Source organism: Pongo abelii, chromosome 2 (assembly GCF_028885655.2).
Source record: "Pongo abelii isolate AG06213 chromosome 2, NHGRI_mPonAbe1-v2.0_pri, whole genome shotgun sequence".
In the NCBI taxonomy this organism is placed as follows: domain Eukaryota; kingdom Metazoa; phylum Chordata; class Mammalia; order Primates; family Hominidae; genus Pongo; species Pongo abelii.
The window spans coordinates 203,420,542-203,446,179 of NC_085928.1; the positions used below are offsets into that span (position 1 = coordinate 203,420,542).

The 25,638-nt window shown below is 41.7% G+C and overlaps 1 protein-coding gene across 1 annotated transcript in view; it reads right to left on the bottom strand.

Annotated features, from left to right (window-relative positions):
* Window positions 1-12,482: 12,482 nt before the first annotated feature.
* ATP13A4 (ATPase 13A4) overlaps window positions 12,483-25,638 on the bottom strand; it is a 203,815-nt gene continuing 190,659 nt past the window's right edge. The window contains exons 30-33 of the mRNA XM_024244544.3: window positions 24,834-25,027; window positions 23,640-23,728; window positions 19,959-20,039; window positions 12,483-15,489 (exon numbers count right to left, since the gene is read on the bottom strand). Of these exons, the coding sequence (XP_024100312.2) occupies window positions 15,277-15,489; window positions 19,959-20,039; window positions 23,640-23,728; window positions 24,834-25,027 (577 nt within the window). The 3' untranslated portion in view covers window positions 12,483-15,276. The remainder of the gene's footprint in view (window positions 15,490-19,958; window positions 20,040-23,639; window positions 23,729-24,833; window positions 25,028-25,638) is intronic.

Consider the following 25,638-nt stretch of genomic DNA (forward strand, 5'->3'; position numbering starts at 1 on the left):
CTTTCTCATGGAGTCAATTCTATTTTCCAAATGTTTCATATGTCCCAGGTTGGGTGACCCTCACTGTCCTTGGGTACAACAACTTTGCTTTGGGGACTATTCCCATAACATTTGATAAGTAAGTAAAGAATAGTTCTTAACACATTCAAGGAAAAGAACCATTCATCTTCAAATCCAAGCACTTAGCATAGGGAGAGGCATATATGATTAGGTGCTCAAAAAATATTGTGTGATGAATAAATGACTCTTTTCCTGCCTAGGGAATATGCTTCTCCTGCGTTACTCAATGACAGATACTGTCTGCAGTCTGCTCAGATCTTCTTGGATGTCTTTGATGCCTTCACAGGCATTTGTGTGCTTTTCTTCTAATGACCTATTCTTCCGACTCTCTTCAGAGGGTTGCCCTTGAGCCCCTTTGACTGTTCTACCAAAGACCCGAAGTTTGCTCCCCACCCCAACCCTGCCCAGGCAGCGCTGAGCCAGTGACTGACAAGGCAGAAGTCTGAAGCTGTTTCCTTGCCAATAGTTTGGACAGAGTGAAGAAATGTTTACATTCCAAAGCTCCCTGGCAGCATCAGATTGAAATAAAGACTCTGCCCAAAATCACATTCTTACTTTTATTGTCTTTCACTCTCTTACCAGCTTCTCCTAGAAACACTTCCTTCATAAAATATTTATGTATAAATGCAGGTCTTGATGTCTGCTTCTGGGGAACTCAACTTAAGAAAAGAACTAAGCGTGTCTAATGTTTGTATTCACTACATCTGTAGGTACCAACAACCCATTCTTTCTCTGGGGAGGAAAACCACCTGTATCGTCCCATTCTCTCACCTCTTACTCAATTCTCTCACTTCAAAATCTCCAGTGTCTTTTCTCCTTAATTTAAAATTGTCCATGTAACCATGCTGAGTTTGGTCTGTCCATTCTTTCTCCTTAAGGTGTTAGAATTGTTCCAGGATAATTCAACAGGTCACTTTCTGTTCCTGGAAATCTGTTCACTATTGTCAAGGATTTTAAGCTTGTCAAAGCATATGCCATGTTGCCCCCATGCTCTGTGTATTAGCTGCAGAGGAACAGAATGTCTGCTTAATTTAATATTCTGGAAGGCCTTCCACATGACTGGCCACAAGAACAAATCCACACAAACTCCCAGTGGTATGACTTGTCTGATGAGAACAGTAAGTGCCAGTGAGAATGACTGTCAAGTGTTAACTGTGTTTGTCAGTTAAGTCACCAACCTGACTGGTGCCCCAGTGTAGTCAGGTCAATGCCTTGGTGAAGACTAAACTCCCACCTCTTCTCCCCTCACTGCTGCTAAAAACGCTCACAACCATTGAGACCAGTAAATGGTGCTGGGCAGAGGACAATAGCATTTCCGAAACTATTGTGGCTACTGAAAGAACAGGAGTTCAATTGCATTTGTGGAGTCAAAAGAAGAAAGAAAACAGCTGTGATGAGGTGAGGTGGTTACAAAGATGGAGAATGGACAGAGGCCTTCCAGAATGAGTCAGATCACAAGATCTATCTTAAGGAGAATAATCTCTAAACTGATGTTGCAAGGCAAATTGATTTGTTACTACTCAATTGCAGATGATCTAACCTAGTTGGCGAGATGAGGATTTCCTTAAAATATTCAAACCAGAGAATGGTCCAGGATCAGTTATTCTTTTTCTCCCTTATCTGGAGGGTGGATTAGTTTGTGTATCTCAGAAACTGGAGTTTTTGGCTGGGCGCGGTGGCTCAAGCCTGTAATTCTAGCACTTTGGGAGGCTGAGGCAGGTGTATCATGAGGTCAGGAGTCCAAGACCAGCCTGGCCAAGATGGTGAAACCCCATCTCTACTAAAAATACAATAATTAGCTGGGCATGGTGGCATGCGCCAGTGATCCTAGCTACTTGGGAGGCTGCAGAGAATTGATTAAACCCGGGAGGCAGAGGTTGCAGTAAGCCGAGATTGCGCCACTGCACTCTAGCCTGGGTGACAGAGTGAGACTCTGTCTGAAAAAAAAAAATATTGTGGAGTTTTTGCATAAATTTTCAACTAATTTGAAGAATACAAGCAACTAAACCCCATTCTGTGTTTTTGTCCATGGATTATGGCAATGCTTTTCCCCATTGAACTTAGCTACCGGGTGATTGTTTTGTCAATAATTCAGTATTTAGAGCTCTACCAAAGAGCAGGGATAAATGGGCTCACCTCAAGGGAGAGAAGTCTGTCAGCAGGATTTCCTTTCACCAGGGACTGCTTTTGTAATGTAAGGTAGAGAATGCACAGTGACAAACAGAATTTACAAAGGAAATGTACCACAAAAAGTTCTCTCAATGCATGGTGAGTGGCAGAAAAAATTGTAGATGAGTCTCCATAGGGACAAGTGCAAGATAGCACATTTGAAAGAAAATAATCTAAGTTGTTCTTTTAGGACTACGGTTTCTAAACCTGATCCATCGTTAGATCACCTGGAGAGCTTGATAAAGATATAGCTCCCCAAGACCCATCCTAGAGATTATGATTCAATATATGTCTCATCGGGCTCAAGAATTTATTTCTAATAAGCTCCTTGAGGATTTTCATGATGGGTCAAGTTGGAGAGTCATGTTCCAAAAAGAAGCCTATGAATTTCTGTGGACTATTCTATGGAGGAAGTAAGCTAACACATGGCGTGACAGCAAAAACAACAACAACAACAACAAAAAAACTAAACATAACCTACAAGTATGTCCAAATCTGGGCTGTTTTGCACAGGTCTTTGCATCTCAAGGGAGATCTCATAGACTTGGAAATTATCCAGAAACTGCCAATTTAAAAAACAATTCTTCAGGATAGTTAAATGATGGGATAAGAAGGGCTGCAAAAGAAAGTTGACTCGTTCAAAGCATAAGTAGTTAAATCTGTAAACAAAGGCTAGAGGTAGATTGCTCTGTATGTTATTTAAAAAAAATAAGAATAAATAGTCTAAGTAAAACATAATTTAAACAAACAGTAAAACATGGATAATTACAATCGCATTAAAATAGAATTAAATGCATTCAATTCCTGGAAGTCGATAATGTGTTCACTATTTCACTCATTCTTCATTCATGCATTCTTCAATTTGTTCTTTTACTGACTCCCACAACACAATAAATAGCTATATCGCGTGTAAAGCCAAGACTTAGGAAGCTTCCTTAAAGTTTGAGAGATGACGAAAAAGAAATTATCTGCCACATTTAATCTCCTTTGATTTTTGCTATTATGAATGAGATCATAAATAATATTTTCATACCAATAGCCAATCGGAGACATAGGAAAAAACAAATTGTTTTTCCTACTCTCACACACCACTCAACACAACACTTTTGACACCAGATGTAAGCCAAGCAGTTCTCCAGTGGACACCAGCTGGATGTCCTATGATACAATTGAATTCTGACCCTATCTGCCTAGAGATGGTATGAAATCCCACAGATTAAGGCCTCAGTCTCAAAAAGACTGCCTCCACTTCAGATACCCATTGCAAGTTGTAGCTTGTCACCCATGCTTCTGACCAACTGGGTATAAACTGGGAGTCCCATTACCCTCTCCATGGGTTTGATTAATTTGCTAGGATGACTCATGGAACTCAGGAAATGCTTTACTTGTGTTTACCAGTTTATTAAGAAATGTAATCAAGGATACAGATGAACCGCCAGATGAAGACATACACAGGCAAAGTCTGGCAGGGTCCCGAGTCCAGGAGCTTCATCCCTGTGGAGTTGAGGTGCACCACCCTCCCTGCATGTGGATGTGTTTGCCAAGCTGGAAGCTCTCTGAGCCCCATAGTTCAGACATTTGCATGGAGGGTTTATCATGTAAGCATGACAAATTATTAGGTCCACTTCCAGCCTCTCTCCTCTCTGGTGAGTGGAGAGTAGAGCTGAAAGCTCCAAGCTTCTAACTATGGCTTGGTCTTTCTGGTGGCCAGTTCCTATCCAGGAGCCCACTAAGAGTTGCCTCATTAGAACAAAAGATGTTCCTATCACCAGGAAATTTCTAGGAATTTAGGAGCTCTTTATTAGCAATTGAGGTCAAAAGCCAAATACTAGAACAAAGGATTCCCCTGTCACCCATACCTGCACGGGTGTTAGGAGCTCTTTCTCAGAACCTGAACAGAGACTAAACATTAGAACAAAAAGTTCTCCTGGCATGCTTGTTGCTCAGGAAATTACAAGCGTTTTAGGAGCTCTGTGACAGAGACTGGGGTCGGAGATCAATATAGTATTTCTTACTATTTCACAGTGAAGGAAACTAAGACACAGACATAGTGACTAATTTGCTCAAAACGGCAACTCCGAGAAGTCTGGATTAGAACTCAAATCTGTCTGATTCCTAAACTTGTACCTTTAACCTGCCATATGCCACTGCCCCGAAAGAGTCACCTTCGAGATGAACTTTGTTTAAGAACTGTGTGGTCTCTAATGATAAGGTCAGACTTGGGACACTGGTCAAAGCCTGAGGCTTTGGCTAGCATGGCATCCAGTGCCCCCAAGGCCAGTTCTGCCCTCACACAGGCCTACGTACAGCTAGACTCCTGCTGCCTTGAGCCAACCACTGTGCCCTGGGCCACCTGTGAACCTCCCTGACTGCAATGTGGGCAGACACAAAGATAGGGATTTTTCCATGTATAACTCTTGGCATCCAGACCACCTGGATTCCAGGGTCCATCTAGGGAGGATCCAAGCCTACAAAATTATCCCCAGATCAAGTTACCAATTAGTCATGCATTGTGACTGAATTCCTGAGGCTATTTAAGCCTTTATGAAATTCTCAAGGCTAACCTTGGGCTGGGTCAAGAGAAAACTGGCTCGGCTTTCAGGAAAGAGCATTCAGCCAGCTGGGAGTCACTCCACCTTGTGTTGTGTTTAGTTCCTGAGCACACCAGGAACAAATGGTGGCCCTGAGGCTCTGCGGTGCTTTCTGAGAGGATTCTCCCTGTGAGTGTCCCTGTGAGGACTTTCACCAAGTGGACATTCACCTTGTGGGGAGATTTCTTTCCTATCTTATAACCTATGTTTCCGTGGCCATGTAAACCCGGAATCATAGTCAAAAATGGGACCCTGGAAACCCCACTGGTCTGGAGTCCCTCCTGAGTCATTGAGAGGTTCACAGAGATCCTCCGCACGTGCTGCACAGTATGCAGTGCTCCTGTGAGGCATGCCCTTCCCTCTCACAGTCTGTGTGGCCACAGGCCACTGCTTCGAGATTATCACGGCTGCTTCCATAGTCAGGCTTCCTGGGGGCCTTGCCTGACCCTGAGGTTGGTGGCAGGGGACCCCAGGCCTCCATGATGTACACAGATACCCTGTATCACCCTTGGCCCTTCTCTATCTCTCTTAATCACTTTCTTTCTCCTTTAGCCACTTATAGATATGCGAAGACTCTTTATGTCACCTGTACTTCTGTGTGTGATAGCATCAGTCACTAGAAAACGCATCTCTGGGGTGGTGGCTCACGCCTGTAATCCCAACACTTTGGGAGGCCAAGGTGGTGGATCACCTGAGGTCAGGAGTTCGAGACCATCCTGACCAACATGGTGAAACCCTGTCTCTACTAAAAATACAAAATTAGCCAGGCGTGGTGGCGGGCGCCTGTAATCCCAGCTACTCGGGAGGCTGAGACAGGCGAATTGCTTGAACCCGGCAGAGGTTGCAGTGAGCCAAGACTGTGCCATTGCACTCTAGCCTGGGCAATAAGAGTAAAACTCTGCCTCAAAAAAAAAAAAAAAAGAAAGAAAGAAAATCAAAAGAAGCACACATCTTCCACTTGTGTTCCCACAGTCACATCACGGCCAGGTGACGGAGGCCACAGGGGAATTTTCTCCACCTTGCTTTTATTACACTCTGACTTGCAGACCACAGATCACAAAGTGGATGTCTCTTGCTCATGCTTCATATATATGTATACACACACACACATATGTGTGTGTGTGTCTGTCTGTCTGTCTCTATCTCTACATAACTTTTTTTGTCATAGCTTTCTTTTCCAATGGTCCTTGCAAGAGTCCTAAAGATAGGGTGAAACCAGGCCACAGATGGAAAAATTCATACCCTGTTGTCCTCAAACTTTGCCCGTTCCCTTATATCCAATGTTTGGGTTTCAACAAGTTTGGCTCAACTCTTTATCTTCTTTGGGGTTTAGTATCTTCCTATGTGGGCCCTTGCACTGTCATGCAAATAAGCCTGTAGTGTCTTCTACACATTGAGATAGCCTTTGTAGCACACACCTAACTCTTATAATTCCACACCACACTTCTACATCCTCACTATATAAATAGCCAAACTTATTAAGCACAACATTGAAATCACTATACTTTATACTTCTAGTTGTTTTTATTCATAGCCCTATTGTTGAGTTAAGCTTCGGTGTACTGGATGAAAAACAGATGTTCACAGACAAAGGATGAGAAATAAATCAGCAAAATATCCCAATGATTACATTTTTTATGCAATCATGTGACAGCTGCTTGCTGAGCCCCTAACCATAGCTCTGTGCTAGGTGAAGGATGGGAAGATGAGACAACTCAGGCCTGGCCCCTAGCCTCAGAGAATGTACTATCTAGTTGAAGTGGGGTTGGGTGGGTGGGAGATATGGTAAGTTAAGGCACTACAGGATCATGATGCAAGGCAAAAAACAAACAAACAAAAAAACCCTGCATGCCACACAAAGGATAGATATGTAGAATGTCATGGTTGTGTAGAAAAAGAGAGCTTCTTTCTGGCTTGGCAGGTCAGGTGGTATTCTAATGGGATATTATTACTGAGAAATAAGTGGGATTTGGATGTGTCAAGATGAAAGTAAGAATTACTGATGCCCCAAAAGAGAGAACATGAGCCAAGGTATTATATTAGTCCATTCTTACACTGCTATGAAGAAATACCTGACACTGGGTAATTTATAAAGGAAACAGGTTTAATTGACTCACAGTTCTGCATTGCTAAGGAGGCCTCAGGAGACTTACAATCATGGTGGAAGGTAAAGGAGAAGCAGGCACCTTCTTCACAGGGCAGCAGGATGGAGTGAGTGGCAGCAGGGGAAATGACAGACATGTATAAAATCATCAGATTTTGTGAGACTTACTATCATGAGAACAGCATGGGGGGAACTGCCCTCATGATCCAATCACCTCCACCTGGTCCCACTCTTAACACATGGGGATTACGGGGATTACACTTCAAGGTGAGATTTGGGTGGGGACACAGAGACAAACCACATCATGCTGCCCCTGGGCCCTCCAAAATCTCATGTCCTCACATTTCAAAACACAATCACACCCTTCCAATGGTCCCCCAAAGTCTTACTTCATTCTAGCATTAACCCGAAGTTCAAGTCCAAAGTCTTACCTGAGACAAGGCAAGTCCCTTCCAGGTATGAGCCTGTGAAATCAAAACCAAATTGGCTACTTCCTAGATACAATGTGGGTACAGGCACTGGGTAAATACACCCATTCCAAATGGGAGAAATTAGACCAAGACAAAGGGGCTACAGGCCCCATGCAAGTCCAAAATCCAATAGGGCAGTCATTAAACCTTAAAATTCCAAAATGATCTCCTTTGGCTCCGTGTCTCACATCCAGGTCATGCTGATGCAAAAGGTGAGCTCCCACAGCCTTGGGCAGCTCTGTCCAAGCTGCCTGTGGCTTTGCAGGGTACAGGCCCCCTCCTGACTGCTTTCATAGGCTAGTGTTGAGTGCCTGTGGCTTTTCCAGGCTCACAGTGCAATTTGTCAGTGGATCTACCCTTCTGCGGTCTGGAGGATGTTGGCCTTCTTCTCGCAGATCCACCAGACAGTGCCCCAGAGGGGACTCTTTGTGAAGGCTCCAACCCCACATTTCCCTTCCACACTGCTGTAGCAGAGGTTCTCCATGGGGGCTCTGCCCCTGCAGCAAACATCTGCCTGGACATCCAGGTGTTTCCATACATCCTCTGAAATGTAGGTGGAGGTTCCCAAACCTCAATTCTTGACTTCTGTGCACCCACAGACCCAATACCATGTGTAAGCTGCAAGGGTTTGGGGCTTGCACCTTCTGAAGCAACAGCCTGAGCTGTACATTGGCCTCTTTTAGCCATAGCTGGGACTGAAGCAGCTGGGAATCAGGGCACCATGTCCGGAGGCTGCACGGAAGAAGGGGGCCCTAAAACCAGACCAGGAAACCATTTTTCCCTCTTAGGCCTCTGGGCCTGTGATGGCAGGGGCTGCCATGAAGGACATTTTCCCCATGGACATGCCTTGGAGACATTTTCCCCATTGTCTTGGTGATTAACATTCAGCTCCTTGTTACTTATGGCAAATTGCTGTAGTAGGCTTGAATTTCTACACAGAAAATTGGTTTTTCTTTTCTATTGCATCATCAGGCTGCAAATTTTCCAAACTTTTACATTCTGCTTTCTCTTGAATGCTTTGCTGCTTAGACATTTCTTCTGCCAGATATCCTAAGTCATCTGTCTCAAGTTCAAAGCTCCACAGATCTCTAAGGCAGGGGCAAAATGCCAACCAGTCTCTTTGCTAAAGCATAGCAAGAGTCACCTTTGCTCCAGTTCCCAAGAAGTTCCTCATCTCCAACTGAGACCACCTCAGCCTGGACTTCATTGTCCATATTACTATCATCATTTTGGTGACAACCATTCAACAGGTCTCTAGAAAGTTCCAAACTTTCCCACATCTTGCTGTCTTCTTCTGAGCCCTCCAAACTGTTCCAACCTCTGCTTGTTACTCAGTTCCAAAATTGCTTCCACATTTTCAGGTATCCTTATAGTAGTGCCCTGCCATTTCTGTACCAATTTACTGTAGTAGTTTGTTCTCACACTGCTATGAAGAAATACCTGAGACTGGGTAATATATAAAGGAAAGGGATTTAACTGACTTACAGTTCTACATTACTGCGGAGGCCTCAGGAAACTTACAATCATGGTGGAAGGTAAAGGATGTACCTTTTTGTTTTGTTTTTTTTTTTTTTGAGACAGAGTCTCACTCTGTTGCCCAGGCTGGAGTGCAGTGGCAGAATCTCAGCTCACTGCAATCTCTGCCTCCTGGGTTGAAGCGATTCTCCTATCCCAGGCTCCCAAGCATCTGGGACTACAGACGCCTTCATGCCCAGCTAGTTTTTGGATTTTTAGTAGAGATGGGGTTTCGCCATATTGGCCAGGCTGGTTTTGAACTCCTGACCTCAGGTGATCCACCCGCCTTGGCCTCCTAAAGTGCTGGGATTACAGGCGTGAACCACCACATCCAGCTGCAGGCACCTTCTTCACAGGGCAGCAGGATGGAGTGAGTGCCAGCAGGGGAAATGCCAGACACTTATACAACCATCAGATGTCATGAGACTCACTCATTGTCAAAAGAACAGCATGAGGGAAACTGCCCCAATGATCCAATTACCTCTACGTGGTCCCACTCTTGACACATGAGGATTACACTTCAAGGTGAGATTTGGGTGGGGACACAGAGCCAAACCATATCAGCTATTGAGGTGGGAAAGTGAGGACTGAATGCTGAGAGTAATAGGAAATTCAGTTTGCTGAAGTAGAGAATGCAATAAGGGAAAAGATCTGAGATGAAACCAGATGTGGCCAGTGGAGAAGAACTTGAAATCATTAGTAAGCAATGTGTACTTTAGCTGGTAGACATTTCAGACCATTAAGGGTTTCTGGCCATGGACACGACATCATCAGAGTTGTGCAATAGAATAGATAGAGACTTTGAGAAGAAAAAATAGAAGAAAGATCTCAGTCAGGGAGACTAGTTAAGAGGCTCTTGTAATCAGGCAGGTGGTGACAACCAAGGGCTTAAAGGAGAGGAAGTTCAGCATGAGAGACACTGCCAAGAGAGGGTCTAGGACTTAGGAAATGCTTGAAGCAGGCACAGGTGGGACTTTTCATTGCATATATGTGTTTGTAATTATAAAGGTAAAAGCCATCATTTACCCACAAAACTTCCTTGATATGATGCAAAACCATCAACCTGGGCTTGCAGCACAATATGAATGGTGCCTCCTAGGATTGTACAGTGTGAAATACATACAATACATGTGAGACCTCTCTGCAGTGTAACCCCCTTTAACCACAATTTTAAACTCACCAGAATTTCCATAGTAACTATGTGTGCAGCCTTTATCACAGGTCAGTGACTTATCAGATTTTTCATGGCATTGAAACACTTCGAAGTCAAGACAGCAAGGAAAAGAGCTAGGAGAGTCTGGATGACTCTTTGAGTGCTTTTCATCCAACCATGGACAATGCTCTGCAGCATCCTGCATTCTTTTCCTTGACAGATTAGCTAATTTAATTAGCAGAATCTGGCTAGATGTGAAGAATGTAAAGAACCTTGATTTGGAAGTCTGTAGGTCTAGATTATAGACTCAGCTCATTCATTTCCCCATTATGTGATCTTGAACAAGTAGTACTCGTTCAGCCTCAGTCATCTGAAGGGTGGCACAGGCATTACGCAGAAAACAAACCACAGTAGTAGAGCAGGGGCAACATTAGACAGAGTGGTCCGGGAAGGCTTCTTGGAAGAAGTGACAAGTGAGCTAAAATCCAAAGGAGAAGGAATCAGGAATGGTAACAGGGGGTTGGTGGCGGGCAGCATTCAAGGCAGAGAGGATGGCAAATGCAGTCTTCCTGAGGATAGAGCAAGCTCAGAGTGTTTGACAAAGCCATGTGGCTCAATCCTAAGGCTCTTTCATCAACTCCGGGAGAGTTGTGTTTTGTTCTTAATTTTATCTTTGTTTAATTTTGGAGAAACTCACTTTACTAATAAAGTTTAAAGGCCATTGTTAACAAGTCTAATGGAAACCAAAGGGCAGACAGAATATTATGGGGCAGCAGTTTTCCAAATGTTTATGCATAGAGAAGTGAGCACAGTTGAAAGCCAAAAGAAAATTTATAGGAACCTGAAAAGCTGTGCCAAGAAAGTCTGAATAAAGATCAAGCAGGGATATAGTTTTCTGTTTCTGGAGACTGAACTCAGAAACAAGAGTTTTATCTGATCACATGAAATGGGCTCACAGGGCTCTGGTGTTATGATTTTCCTCCCTCAGCTGTGGGAGTTGGCCTCTTCTGTGATTGATGGTCAGGTTCAAGAGAACTTCCATGAGACATCAAAATCTCTTTCTGGAAGAAATTGTGCTCATGATGGCAATTACATTGGACATTTGCCTTGCTGTCGTCTTGTTTTCCAATGCTACGGTGTTTTTCTTCTTTTTTCATTCAGGAAAAACAACGTAGGAGAGTGACACAGCAGGGATCTCGCTGATAAAGGACCTGCATCTGAATCCAGCTCCTCCATCCATGGGCTGTGTGTCCTATTTGCTGAGCCATCTGGAGAGCCCTGTACCTCATCAAAAGAAGAAAGACAGTAATCCTTGCCTTTCTTTCCTCCTGAGGTTGTTAACGAGGCTTAAATGAGAGAACAAGGATGAAAGTATTTTGTAAACTCTAATGCCCTGTGTATAAAGCAGAGAATAATAGCATCTGTGGTGTTAGAAAATGCCTGGAACTTTGTAAAGATGTTGTTTGATTCAACATTACTGGAGTAAACCACACCATTAGACAGAGTGAAAGACTCCACTGCAGAGAGAGAGATTGATTTTTATAACAACTGAATTTATTATAGCATAAACTAAATACAAAGCTCTGAATAAATAATCGTTTTTTTCAGTCATCACATCTGCCCGTGTATACGTGAACATTTCCATAAGCACATAAGGATACAGATGTCACAGACATATTTAGTGAGGGAAGCCCAGAGTCAGGGTTCTCTGTGGGTAACAGCCAGATGCCTTGGGATGAACATACAGGGCACCATCTCAAATGATTTGGACTATGTGACCGTGTTCTTTTCTCCTTCAGACTCTGCTCAAGAAAGTGTATTGATAACAGGTTGCTCTGCCCTCAAGTTTAGGGCACTCTCCCATGCTCCTTCATGCAAAGTTTTTTAACACCTCTCTTTAAGAAAATTCACAAATCAGAAGTATTCCCCCAGCTTCAATCTGACAATCAGGACCCCCACTCTGCACCTCTTTCCTAGGATCTTATCTCCATTAGGGGTCCCCTTTCAAGGTACAGGGCAATTGAGTCTATATGTCCACACAATCGGATCTGACAAGGCTGGGAGCCCTCCCTCCAGAGCCCATCCTCCCATGAGTGTCGGTCTGGTATTCTATGTGGGTAGCAGTAGAAAATAGTTCACATCCGGTGGCTTATGCCTGTAATCCCAGCAATTTGGGAGGCCGAGGCGGGCGGATCATGAGGTCAGGAGATCGAAACCACCCTGGCTAACACGGTGAAACCCCGTCTCTACTAAAAATACAAAAAATTAGCCAGGCATTGTGGCGGGCACCTGTAGTCCCAGCTACTTGGGATGCTGAGGCAGGAGAATGGTGTGAATCCAGGAGGCAGAGCTGGCAGTGAGCCGAGATCGTGCCACTGCACTCTAGCCTGGGCAACAGAGCAAGACTCCATCTCAAAAAAAAAAAAAAAAAGGTTCACATCACAGCATAAGACTGAGACACTGGGTTTATCAAGCTTGAAAGAGATCTTGCAGGTAATTGAGTTTCATCTGATACCTGACTTCCTTCTCTACTTGGCCTTTGAATAGCCACTCGTTCCTCCAATGTCATAGAGTACATTCCACTGCTATCAGTGCTGGCTGTTAGGACAGTGGTTAGGGCAGATGGCCTGAAGCCATCCCCACTGTGATCTTTACCCACTTGTCCTGATTTTGCCTTCTCATGCCACCTGGCACAAGTCGGATCCTTCTTTCTCAGGAAAACCCTTCACAGTCCCTTGACTGTCTTCTTTCCAGGTTAGGCACTCCCTGTTCCTTCAATTACTGCTTCTAAGATATAGTTAATCCCAGGAATACAGTCTTCAAAATGAGTCTCTTTTCCCAAAGATTTTATGGCTGCTTGACTAGTGGAGGACTAGATTCTTTTATTCCTGTTCCCTGCCAGCCTTTGCTAGGGATAGAATCACTTAGGATCAAGGCAAGAGCAACTCAAAGTCTCAGAAAGACAGACAATCATTTTTTGGTTTGGTTTTGTTTTGTTTTTAATACACCTCTAGCCCAGGCCTGGCAGGATGCCTGGCATTCATTTGAACAGAGCGCCTGGTATTAGCAAAGGGTTGCCCATTCTTTGCTTGACTGTGAGATCACCCTAAGCAACTTGCCCTGCTGGAACTCCGGAATTTGGAAGTATTTGGAAGCAATATAAGGTTTGCTCAGAAGATCTGTATTTGAGGCCTAGATCTGCTCTTGCCATTACTGAATCTCAGCTTTCTCATCCTTATGGTGGAGATGATAAGCCCTTCCTTGTTGAGTCATGGGACAATTGTACAATTCAGGTGAGTTAGTGGAGGTGAACGCCCTTAGCAAAAGGCACATTTAAGTATGAACTGTGCAGGCTGATCTTGCTCATGACTAGGTCACAGACCATCTCTAGCTTGCCCCTGCCTATAACCCTCTACTTTTGGAAAATGAGAAACACTTTTAGAGAAGGACATTCAGAACTGCCATATCATTGCTGAGGCTGGCTTTGCAAAAGGAAACATTTCTTTCTGTACTAAAAAAGACAGTGATTCTGCAGTCTTGAAACACTAAAATATCTTCATGCCCTATTTTAAAACCAGAAGTAACAGGGTACCCTCATGGCTGGGAGACACCATGTTCCTAGAATCAGCTGCAATCATAGAGCCATCATCCATACTCAAGAGCTCAGTTAGGGGGAAGGAATGCTTTCAAATGCTATTGATAAGTTCCAAAGCCAGCCTGGGCCAGGACACTTATCCCCTGATCAGAACATTCACCTAGGATTCGATGCTCATAATAAAAATCTTGCTTTTGCCTTAAAATATTATGTGTAGATGTGCTCCTAGAGTTCAGTGTTGTCTCCTGAGCTAACAGAAACCTGAGTCGTCCTTGTGCTGAACAAATCAAATATAACCAAATTGTAATAGTGACAAAATAATGAAAATTTTAGTCTTCTGGAAACTGAAGCCACAAACTTTAAAAAAAATGTACTGGTTGTGTAAGAACTTCCATCAATAGTGCCATATAATGCTGTAGCACGAGACTAATGTTTCTCAAAAATAATAAAGCAGAGGAGTGAAAATTTCTGGAGTTGGCCGTCTGACATGAGAGATTCCTAAAACATAGGATAAGTTACTGGGGTTAGGAGAAGTGGACTGTAGTGGACAGCACTCGTGCTTTCTGATCTGTTATTTTCCTCTCCTTCCCAGGACTACATTCCAGACCAACTCTATCATTTGTGGGGCCTGGAACAAAATGAAAATATGGGGACCCTTGTTCAAAAATTAAGAATTTTAAGATGGAAACAGCAGAATGTTAAAGCCAAGTGTGGAGCCCTTCTAAGCATGGGGCCCTGTGTAGTGACAGCTCATAAGCCCATGAAGCATTCCTAAACACAGGAGACTGCACTTTCTAGCTCCCTGGCCAAATCCTTGACTAATGAGATATGAGTAGGGAAAGCAATGTGTGCCACTTTTGGGGTGAGGCAGTGAAGAGCCCACATGTGATCTCCAGCCTATTCCTTCCCCCGTCACAGTCAACACAGAGTCCTTGCATCGAGCTGATGGAGCCATCAGGTTGAAGCAGTCACTGCTGTAAGAATGGCAGTTCCAGAGTGTCACCTGGATCATGAAAGAAGCACTTGTGTGTTAAGGCACTGATATCTGAGAGTTGTTTTTTATTGCAGCATAGGCTAAGCTTATCTTTAATAATATGTTGGGTAAGGCCAGAAACAGAAGAAAAAGCCTCAAATCTGAAAAGTACTACAGAGAAAAGGAACCCAGACAGTAAAGACTGGTGTAATGTTTCCCATGCATTAGTTTTTCCATCGATGAAGTAAAAATTCAAAAATTACAACTCCATGAGTATACACAGTACTACTTCCCCTCAACTCATTTTTATAAAAAGGAAAGTATTGTCCTGTCCTAAGAGGAAAGATCATATATTTTTCCCCTTTAGCCTGCTTGTCTCTTGGCCCATAGCAATTCTTGGCCCATTCTTGCCTTCACTGAATGCCTCCAATACCTTCAGAAGCCAAGAGGAAAGCACTCTTCTGGGTCAATGTTCTTCTCTGTAGAAAGTATTTTATCAAACAGACTTTAGTTTGTCACCATGATTTGAAAGGTAGCCCCAAAACTCCAGCTGATGTTACAAGAGTCTCATTTCTTAAAATCAATGAAACTGGTCCCTTTTGTCATTGTTTTTATCTGTAATATCAACTTGGATATCACATGTCCTTCAAAGTTGTTCTTCATTGCTCTCAAATACTGGATTGCTGTAAGACACCCCTCTGCCACACTCCGGCATGTCAGAGTGGGAGGTTTGGTTTAGTGGGGGCCAACTAGGGTCATTTGCCAAGTCCCTCTGCCATATCCGATACTGGCTTTTTGACTGATAGCCAAAACATCTTTTAATCATCATCCACAGGGCTCGATTTTCAATAACTGCCTCCTGCAAAATAAAAGAATTACTTTTTACAATCAAGGGTTGAGTGTTTTGAGGCTACAGCCCTCCACAGGCCATCATAAGTCACTACTGCAATGGTTGCTTAGATCCAGCTTGACAAAGAGCTTGACCACTGGACCAATCTAAGGTGGTTTCATTGGACAGGTATTGGTTTCTCAAACGTTTCTACTTAAGTAACTCCCGTGGAAGAAGTAAGAGGTACAACATTTCAAGACTCTAGGGACATAACTTGAAATGGCTTGCCTCAAAAATGAAGTTTCTTTTGAATCTCACATCTAAATTAAATTTCAAATCATTCAAATTCTATGTTTCACTCTATAGCACATCTATATTTTATTTAATATAAAATGACATTTAAAATTACTTACTACTAAATACTAAACACTAAACACAATTGACCCTATATAAAGATGTGGCCCATGTATGACATGTTTTTGATATACCCTGACATATCACTGCATATTTAATTTCACACAGGCCAGTCTTGGAGTTGAACAGATCTGGATTTGGGTCCCAGCTGTGACACCTATTATGGGCAAATTAGTTACTCTATCCACGTCTCAGTGATGAGAATAATTCCTTCCTTATGTTTGTTGTAAGGCTTATATAACTCCCTTTACAATGTAGGCCAGAGCAGGGCATAGCTCTCTCCCTTTGCCTACCCTTCAGAACTACTCATTTAACAAATGGCTCTGCACTGTGGTCCTGTCCACACATGCCTCTAACCTTCACCTTCACTGAAATACAATTTTAAGATTACAAAAGATATGTCTCTTTGAAAACATTTTGCAATGCCATTTTATTTCATGAGTTAGAGTAAGCCTTGAATAGAGCCCAAGTTATAACTTATAACTCATGAGAGGTTATCATATTAATTTTCCACTTTTATCATGTTTGCTCACAAAGATTGACCATCTTAGAGGTTATTGTGAAAGAAACAAAGAAAAAATATGGGACGTGAAACTGTCCCACGGAATTAGAACTGATTTTCGTGTCCATCTTTGCTAATTTCAGAGTTAATTCTGTGAGATTCCGTAAAGAACTTTGCCAGAGATAGTAGTTTTCCTAAAATCTACCCATTTTTGCCATTTAGGTTCCACTACCCATGAAAGGATAGAGAACAGCTAGTCTGAATTATTCCTGTGATAACTGACCATCTGCTGGCTGCCAGGCTGTTAAAGATCCATATAACCGTCTCAGCCTCTTGGAAACTTAGCCAAATGAGTTATTCTACTTTCCTGCAGCAAGGTTTTTTTGTCCTCCTTAATTAACATGAAAACAGTAGTTCTTCTTAGAGCTGGGTTAAGGCAGGAGCATCAAGTAAAGGTTTTAAAATCTTACTTACTTCAAGGAAACCTTAGCAAACCTTAAAACAAAGTAGATGAAACCACACACATGCACACACAGAGAGAGAGAGAGAGAGAGAGAAACTTTAGTGCTCTCCATCTCTACATCTTGCCTTGAGTGTTTTTTAGTTCTGGACTCTGATGACCTGCATCACCTTGCTATTCTGGAAGAGGAAACTACAGAGAGGTGATCTGTCCTGTTACCGCACATTATAAATACAAGGCAGAACTAGTGACATGATCTGAATGCATGTTTCCATCCAAATCTCATGCTGAAATATAATCCCCAGTGTTGCAGGAAGGGCTGCGTGGGAGGTGACTGGATCATAGGGGTGGATTTCCTTCTTGCTGTTCTCGTGATACTGAGTGAGTTCTCATGAGATCTGATTGTGTAAAAGTGTGTAGCACCTTCCCCTTCTTTCTCTTCCTCCTGCTCGGGCCATGTAAGACCTGCCTGCTTCCCCTTTGCTTTCTGCCCTGATTGAAAGTTTCTTGAGGCCTCCCCAGCCATACTTCCTGTACAGCCTGCAAAACCATGAGCCAGCTAAACCTCTTTCCTTTATAAATCACCCCGTTTCAGGTATTTGTTCACAGCAGTCGGAGAATGGACTAAAATACTACTAGAAAAAAAGGAAAGCCTTGGTGAGACATTTCTTTAAAAAAATTTCACCACATGAACGCTTCTGACTGGCTACTCAAATAACTCATACATACAAGCATACCTATATAAACACATCAATAATTGTTTTAAAGGTGGGGGCAATTAAAGCTATCCACACTAGCTCTCATGCCTCTCAGCTGGAGGTTCGATCATGAGCACTGGCATAGTAAGGATAAGGTCCTGCTCAAACCCGTGTGTTTTCAGGGCTGATCAGAGATTAGATAAGTGGAATAATTTGCCCAAAGTCAGACAGCAAGAAAGTGGTGGAGCCAGGATTCGAACCCACCCACGTAGATTACCCCGAGCTTGTGCTCTTAACTGCAAATATGCTGAAAAAGGAAGAACTTCCTGCTAGAGGATTGAGGAAGACTTTGATACTTAATTACCATACAGCCCATTCCCTCCCATCTCTTCCCTGCCCACCTAAAAGAGAAAAATAATGCTAATAAATGGTCTAAGCCAAAATGTCCAACTTTTTAACATGGATCCACTTTCCCAGAATCTTTTTCTACTCATGATGACCATGAGACACAAGTCTAATCAATAAAGCATGAAAGGAAGTCTGCTGGTGAGTTTCAGGAAAAGTTTGTTTCCCAAGAAAAGGATCAGACTTGCTGGAAATTGGCTTGCTGTGGCCTCTCCTTCCGTTTTCTTCCTGCACTGAAAACAGATGTAAAGTCCAGCTATGTGGAAGCTATCTGGACACCATAATCACAAGCACAAACATGAAAGACCACATCGAAGGATAGTAGAAGAGAAAGGTGAAAGAGTGTGGATTCCCAGTGACACTACTGAGTTACTAAGCCAGTCCTGAAGCCACCTACCTTCAATCTTCTTCTTGAGTCAATAAACATCTTTATTATTTAAGCCACTGTTAGTTAAGTCATTACTTGCCTACCTGATCCAGAGATCAGGAAAGATACATGAAGAGGATACTACTACAGCTGTGCTGTAGAGGATGGAATAGCACTTTAATATGCAGAAATGGAGGAAAGATACACCAGACAGAGGAAATCCTGTGATCATGAACAGGGATAAGATGTACACATAAGATCCTCCTTTAAAGGGCAAAGACCATCATTCTGCCATTGGGTCTGAGGACACCCGTGATAATGCTCTTTTATTAATCTGGTTCCTTTAGAGACCATATGGTTCAGCATATTGCTTCTCGAAGTGTGATCCCTGAACTAGTCTCATCAGAATCCCCTGACAACCTGTTAGAAATGCTAACTTTTGCACTTCTTCTAGGCCTACTGAATCAGACACACTGCAGGTAGGGCTGGCCAACGTGTGTTTTAACAAGGCTCCCATGTGATTCTGATGCCCACTCAAGTTTGAGAAGCTGTTGTTTAGCATATAGAGAGAAGGTCCAGTACTGAAATTCTATGTCCTGTTCTGCCACCAGCTCCTGTGTAGCCTTCACTCTGCATAGGAGTAAGCAGGGAGGGCTCATTAAGGTCCTGCCTGGACAATACTGCAGGAAAGTCAGGCTGTAGGTTCTCACAGCTCACCATGAACACTGCATTTGCTGGAACAATTCTAGTTCTGTAACTCAGCAGAAACAGAGACAGATGGAATTCTGCATCTCACCTCTCCTTTGTTCATAAATGCCTTTTCAGGGCACCCCTGCCTAACAACAGGCTTTGAAGAATGGAGATTGTGTCTGGTAGTACTGAGCAGAGAGAGCATGAATCACGTGGAGAAAGAAAGCAGGAGCACAAGCTCATTTCACTGAGGAAATGGAGCACAGGGGAGCTGAAGAATAAAATCTAGAAAATGGAGCGAATGGAAGCTGGAGAATGAAAGCTGGAAAAGCTCACTATGAATGTCATTTCCCATCTGTAAGGCAAAAATGATACGAGTTAAGTGAAAGAAGCCACACAGAAAAGGCCACATATTGTATGGTTTCACTTATATGAAATGTCCAGAGAAGTCAAATCCACACAGTCAGAAAGTAGATTAGTGATTACCAAGGCCCAGGAGAAGGCAGAAGGGGCAATGAAGAGCAACGGCTAGTAGGTACAGGATTTCTTTAGCGATGATGAAAATGTTCTGCAATTAAGTAGTGTTAATGGTTGTATAACTCAGTGAGTGTACTAAAAACCACTGAATTGTGGACTTTAAAAGGGTGAATTTTATGGTGAATGAATCATATCTCAATTTTAAAAAGTAAATTGTGTTGGGTCTTTATTTGGAAATTGTAGAAATGAATAGGACCTTAGAGACCATAATTCCATTCTCCCCCGCCCTAGTTGACAGATGGGAAAACTAATGTCTTGCTTGGGACTCATCAGAGGAAGGCACCATTGCTTATACTGTGAAGGAAGGGAGCCCCTGCACTGCTGAGTCCATGTCAGCTAAAGTTGTTGTTTTCAGAGTCCCAAAGAAGTCCCCCTACACACATGTGTGCACACGCAAGATCAGCAGCCCAAGATCAGCACACTTACCTCGGCCACAAGGGACACAATGAAATTCAAGCTGAGCATGATGACAATGGAGACCCTCCACAGGATGGGAGTGCAGAGCAGCTGGAGGGAGATGATGAAGCACAGTTAGTCTGAAGACAGGCAGATGCTGGAAACATGTTCACATGTTCACAGTATACATTTTCATAGGTTATAAATCTCATATGTAATATATATGTGTGTATATTACATAAATCTTATATATATAAAGAATTTCTATGCTTGTATGCACAGAAAAAGTACGGAAAGATTATACTCATGATCCTAATGGTTTGGGGGTTATGAGTGTTGCTTTTCTTCTTTTATCTGTTTTTTTCTTGTGCTGTGTCTGCTTCTATATAATTTTTAAATTTCCTAAAATAACTTTGGTCACTTTGCAATTAGAAAAAAATACTAAAATCACTTTTTGTTTGCTTGCTTTGTTTGTTTTCAAAAGGGAGGTAGGAATGTGGCTTTATCCCCAGGAGGCCTGAGGGTACACATGTCAAACCTTCACAACTGGGCAGCATTGCCCTCTTCCCCCTGGTGTCACATCTCTCCTCAGCCAAGCCCTGACTTTAGCACTGGCTCAGGGCTTCACCCTCAGGACTGTGCATCCAGCTGCACAGTGTGCCCTCACAAGGGCACTTGCCAAAGGAGCAAATGGAGCTGAAATCAAGCTTGTCATGACCTGTCCCTTTGCCCATTTTCTCTGTGTCTTCCCCAACCCCTTCCAGGCACATGCCTGATATATATATATGGTGAATGAGTGAATCAATGGGTGAATTAATGAATGAAAAAGTGCCAAGGGCATCCCATCGTACCTGGCACTGACATATGCATTGCCTCATACATTAGTGGGAGTAAAAACTGAAACAGTTCCATAGAGCACAGTGTTCTCAAAGTTAAAAATTCAAATCCACTTCTAGGAATTTATCTGAGAAATATACTTGTATATGGCTAAAATGATATATGCACAATAATATTTTTATTGCAGCTTTGTAATAATAAAAACTTGGAAACATCTTAAATGTCTATCAATATGGGACTACATATAAAGCATGGTATACATATGACATATACATAATATGCATTTACATGAAATAAAATGTTATATTAGCATTAAAAAGAATGAGGGAAACATATGTACTGATATGGAACAATTAATACTGTTATATGAAAGAAGCAAGGTGCAGGACAATGTATGTGTTGTAGCAGCCATGAAAATTTTCCACTCAGATCTTCTGCTGCTGGGAGGATAAATGGTGTATACCCCAACTGTTATGCTCAGAATCCACCACCACATCCACTGTAAAGCATATCTAAAGTCATAAGCTGCACATAGCCAAGAAATGAGGACAGCATGGATTCTAATCAGACTCATTCCTACGAGATGTAGAAACTCCTGATGGGCAACTTTGGCCTGACTTTCTTAGAAGTGTACTGCAGTCTGAGATGCTACACATCCAGCCCTCCTTCTTCCCTCCCTTCTTTTTAGAGGATAAAGCCACATCACAGTGTGATGCCTCTCCCCACTTCCTCTGGCTTTCTATTCCCTTACCCCCACCCCGGGAATTTCCTCCAATAAATCTCTTGCATAACTAAACTCAACTTCACATCTACATCTCAGAAGACCTGAACAAATATAATAGTTTTCTACTATTTATGTAAAAATGTGGAAGAAGAATGTACAAAATATGTCCCGAAGTATGCAAAATAAACTGGTGTCATTCGTTACTTCCAGGGAGGGGAATTGGTAACTGGGAATCTAAGATGGGATGGGGATTGTCACTATATGACTTTTTAAACATTTGAATTGTGAACCAAATGAATGTGTTCCCTATTAAAATAATTCATAAATTTTTAAGTAAGCAGTTTCTAGGTTGCAAAACAACATGATTCCATCCTTTTAAAAAAAACTAAAAATCAATCAACACGTTTATAATATATGAATTGTAAAAAAAGGAAGAATATAGTGAATAATGTTATCATTTTCCTTGCCTGCACATTCTACATTTTCTAAAAAGAACATATATTTTTATGCAATAATAAGAAAAATAATTGTTTTAAAAGTGAACAATAATTCTTTGCAGAATCCTTTGCAGTCATGCTGGCAATGACCCTACCCAGGTTCTCTCCAAATTAAATATGTTCCCTATTTTGTTATACCAGAGGACCCAGCTTTTCTGTAAGAATCTTCTTCTATTAAAAAGTGACATTCAACTCGTCACATCTCATCCTTAACTTCTGTAGGATTAAGAAGTTTTAACTGACTTAGAAGACCAGTGGGCAAAGCCTACTTATTTCCATGAATACTTAATTTAATTCATGAAGGCACTCAACAACAGTGGTAATTACACTGCTAACCACAGTAATGTAGTTACAAAAATAAAAAGACTCATGCTAAATATATTAGTATGTCAAACTAAAGATATTAGTTAGTATGCCAAATGTCACTGTGGGTTTGTGCAGGTGTTGCTGGTTGGGAACGCACTGTACGCTCTAAGTGCTTGTTTATATTTAGGAGTCTGATATGCAATGATCGGTCAGTCATTCCTTTGTCATTTTTTGCCATTCTTTTTGTAAGGCACTGGTAATACAAGAATGAATAAGATACACTGTTGGACCTCATGAAACTCATCTTTGATATGGAGAGGCAACCAGATATTCAAAGCATTCAATTAAAAGAGCTGTTTCTTTAGTCATCTCTTCAATATTGCATTTCTTGATCTAAAGATCATTTAGCTATGATTAAATTGTAATAAAAGTAGGATAGGTTAAGGGGATCAAAATATGTTTTTCCCTGGCTTGGGTATGTAAAATTTTGGTATCTTGTAGGTTCTTATAGCTGTACCAATATTATAAAATATAAGAGAGTTTATGAGGAAAACTATGGCTCTTGGAAAGTAAGTTTTACAGACATTAAGTATGAACACACAGAAAACATTTTTAAAGCTGTAAAAAAATACATAAATATATGATAACCAAAAAAAAGCTACAGGCAAAACAGTTTTAAACAACTTCAAAAAAAGAAGCAATTAGGAAAAAATTCTCTCATATTTGAAAGAGAAAATATAGAAAAACATTTTCTCATCTTATAGGAGATCTTCTAAAATAAAAATATTTGGTCAGATGCAGTGGCTCAAGCCTGTAAGCCTAGCACGTTGGGAGACCAAGGCAGGAGGCTAGCTTGCCTCCTAGCAGGCAGGAGTTAGAGACCAGCCTGGGCAACACAGCAAGCCCTCATCTCTACAAAAATTTTTTTAAAAAAATTAGCTGGGCGTCATGGCACACTTCTGCAATCCTAGCTACTTGGGAGGCTGAAGTGGGAGAATTGCTTGAGCTCAGAAGTTTGAGGCTATAGTGAGCTACAATTGCACCATGGCACTCCAGACTGGGAAACAAAGTGAGATCCTGTCTCTTAAATAATAAGAAGAAAATAAAATTAAAATATTCAATACTTAAAGGCTATCTTTAGTCTCATGAAATCAAAACTGGGTAGAATTTTATTTCTTGACCAGTTTAAATAAAAAAAAATAGATAAATTTAGCATTTTTTTAGCTCTGCCATCCCAAAAGAATAATTTGCATCAAAAATCATGTCAATTGAAATTGTGATCTGCTTTTTAAAGTTAAACTGTTACATAACTGTAAAGCACCATCATATCCCAAAGATTAGACTTACATCCAAACGTCTATATAATTCTGGTATATCAGCAAATAGAATGAATAGACACACACCAAGCTGTATTATCAGCACAAGGACAAATATATCTGAGGAAATAAGAACACAAGGTATTATTTTGAGAAATCAGAGTGAAAAATGTCACATATATTGACGGATGTATTCTAGATTAACACTGATTTAATTTACTTGATTTCTACATCCAAATACTAGATGGAAAGTATTCATTTCTAAGCAATGGGTCTCACCTCTATAATTTCTGTGCATGTCCTTGAAGCAAGTGAAAATTTTCACATGCACATTTTAAGTTTCAATTAATAAAAGTAGTAGATATACATAGGGTAACATTGACAAAATACGTGTTCAATAAATGCCTTGAAGACATCCAAGTATCTGAGTCACTTTAATGTAAATTATCACCTCAAATCACTTTCTGGTAAGAAGGAAGCATGTCAATAAACCAATTTTTAAATTGGTATCATATAGAGGTCAGTATTTAGCTGCTTCCTCATCCCAGGAAAAAGAAAAGCTAAATAATTTTCTCTGAACAAATAAATTTTTATGAAAATATTCATAAAGGAACTCAATTTGGACTTTGAATTTTTTCAGTAAGAAGAGTAGTGATGATATACAAATAAATGTCTCAAAGATTAAACAGGTCACTCATTTCTCATCCAAACATACCTTCCCACTCCAGAATGTAAGGAAGTAGGAGGGAGGTACTCTGGCCGAGAGCCTGCATAACCCTGTCTAGTCAGGTTCCTCCAGGCTGGACCCACAGCAGCCTGCCACCACACAATGCCACCCTGACTATCGCCTTCATGGTAAGAGACAGGATCCGCTTGAGTTCTGTTATGCTTCTCTCCATTGTTTCCAGGGTGAATTCTGACAAGTACTGACAAGTAGAGAAATAAATTGGTCTTTTCAATTTGGAGTGATCCCAAGAAAGACACCCAGAGGCAAACTTCTGGTGAAGGAAAGGGAGAAAGAAGCCCTAGTATTTAATGTAGCTTTGAAGGAAAGAGCAAAGAACCATGAAAATGAGGCTGTATGATGTGTTTTGCAGAGCCCTAGAGTGGAAGTCAAGAGATGCTAGATAAGAATCAACTCTACAGCTGTTCCCTAAGTGACCTGGACATGTGTGTTCTCCTCTCTGATGACTTCTCACCTCTGATCCAGTACGGTTCTACTCACAGTTTGTATAAGTTGGCTGTCTAAATGGTTTTCCTTTAGAGAACACAAGAGCCACAATGATACAGTTGATTGTTCCCAAGAACCAGATTGTAGTGTTCTCAAAACTTGTGAAGGCACTATTACTTTCCATTTTTTCTGGAGCAGTTGGAGACATGGTTAACTCTGAGATGCTTTCATTTTGTATTGTGCAGGCACTAAAAGGGAAAACCAAAGAAGCTAATGAAGTAAGATGACAAGGCTTTATGGAGCATTTGTATCCAGAAGATTCCGTACCAAACAGTGTCCAGAGCAGGTACTCAATGCTTCTATAATTGCCTGTGCTTTGGAAAACACACACACACACACACACACACACACACACACACACACACTGAAAAATAGGGGAAAAAAAAACAACAAGCACAGATAGACCCATATTTTGGATACATTGAGAGAGCAAGAGAGAGAGAGAGAGAGAGAGAGAGAGAGAGAGAGAGATTCAGCCAATTATGTATTCAACAAATTATGCACATTCATTAAGGCTATATGGGAAAGAGATTGGTAAATCATGATTCCTCCCTCAAGTGGCTTAATATCTCTGATAATTTGGCCGACTGTGGTGGCGCACACCTGTAATCCCTAGGAGGCCGAGGTGGGTGGTTCACTTGAGGCCAGAAGTTTGAGACCAGCCTGGCCAACATGGTGAAACACCATCTCTACTAAAAATACAAAAAAATTAGCCGCACATGGCAGCATGTGCCTATAATCTCAGCTACTGAGGAGGCTGAGGCAGGATAATTGCTTGAACCCAGAGGCAGAGGTTGCA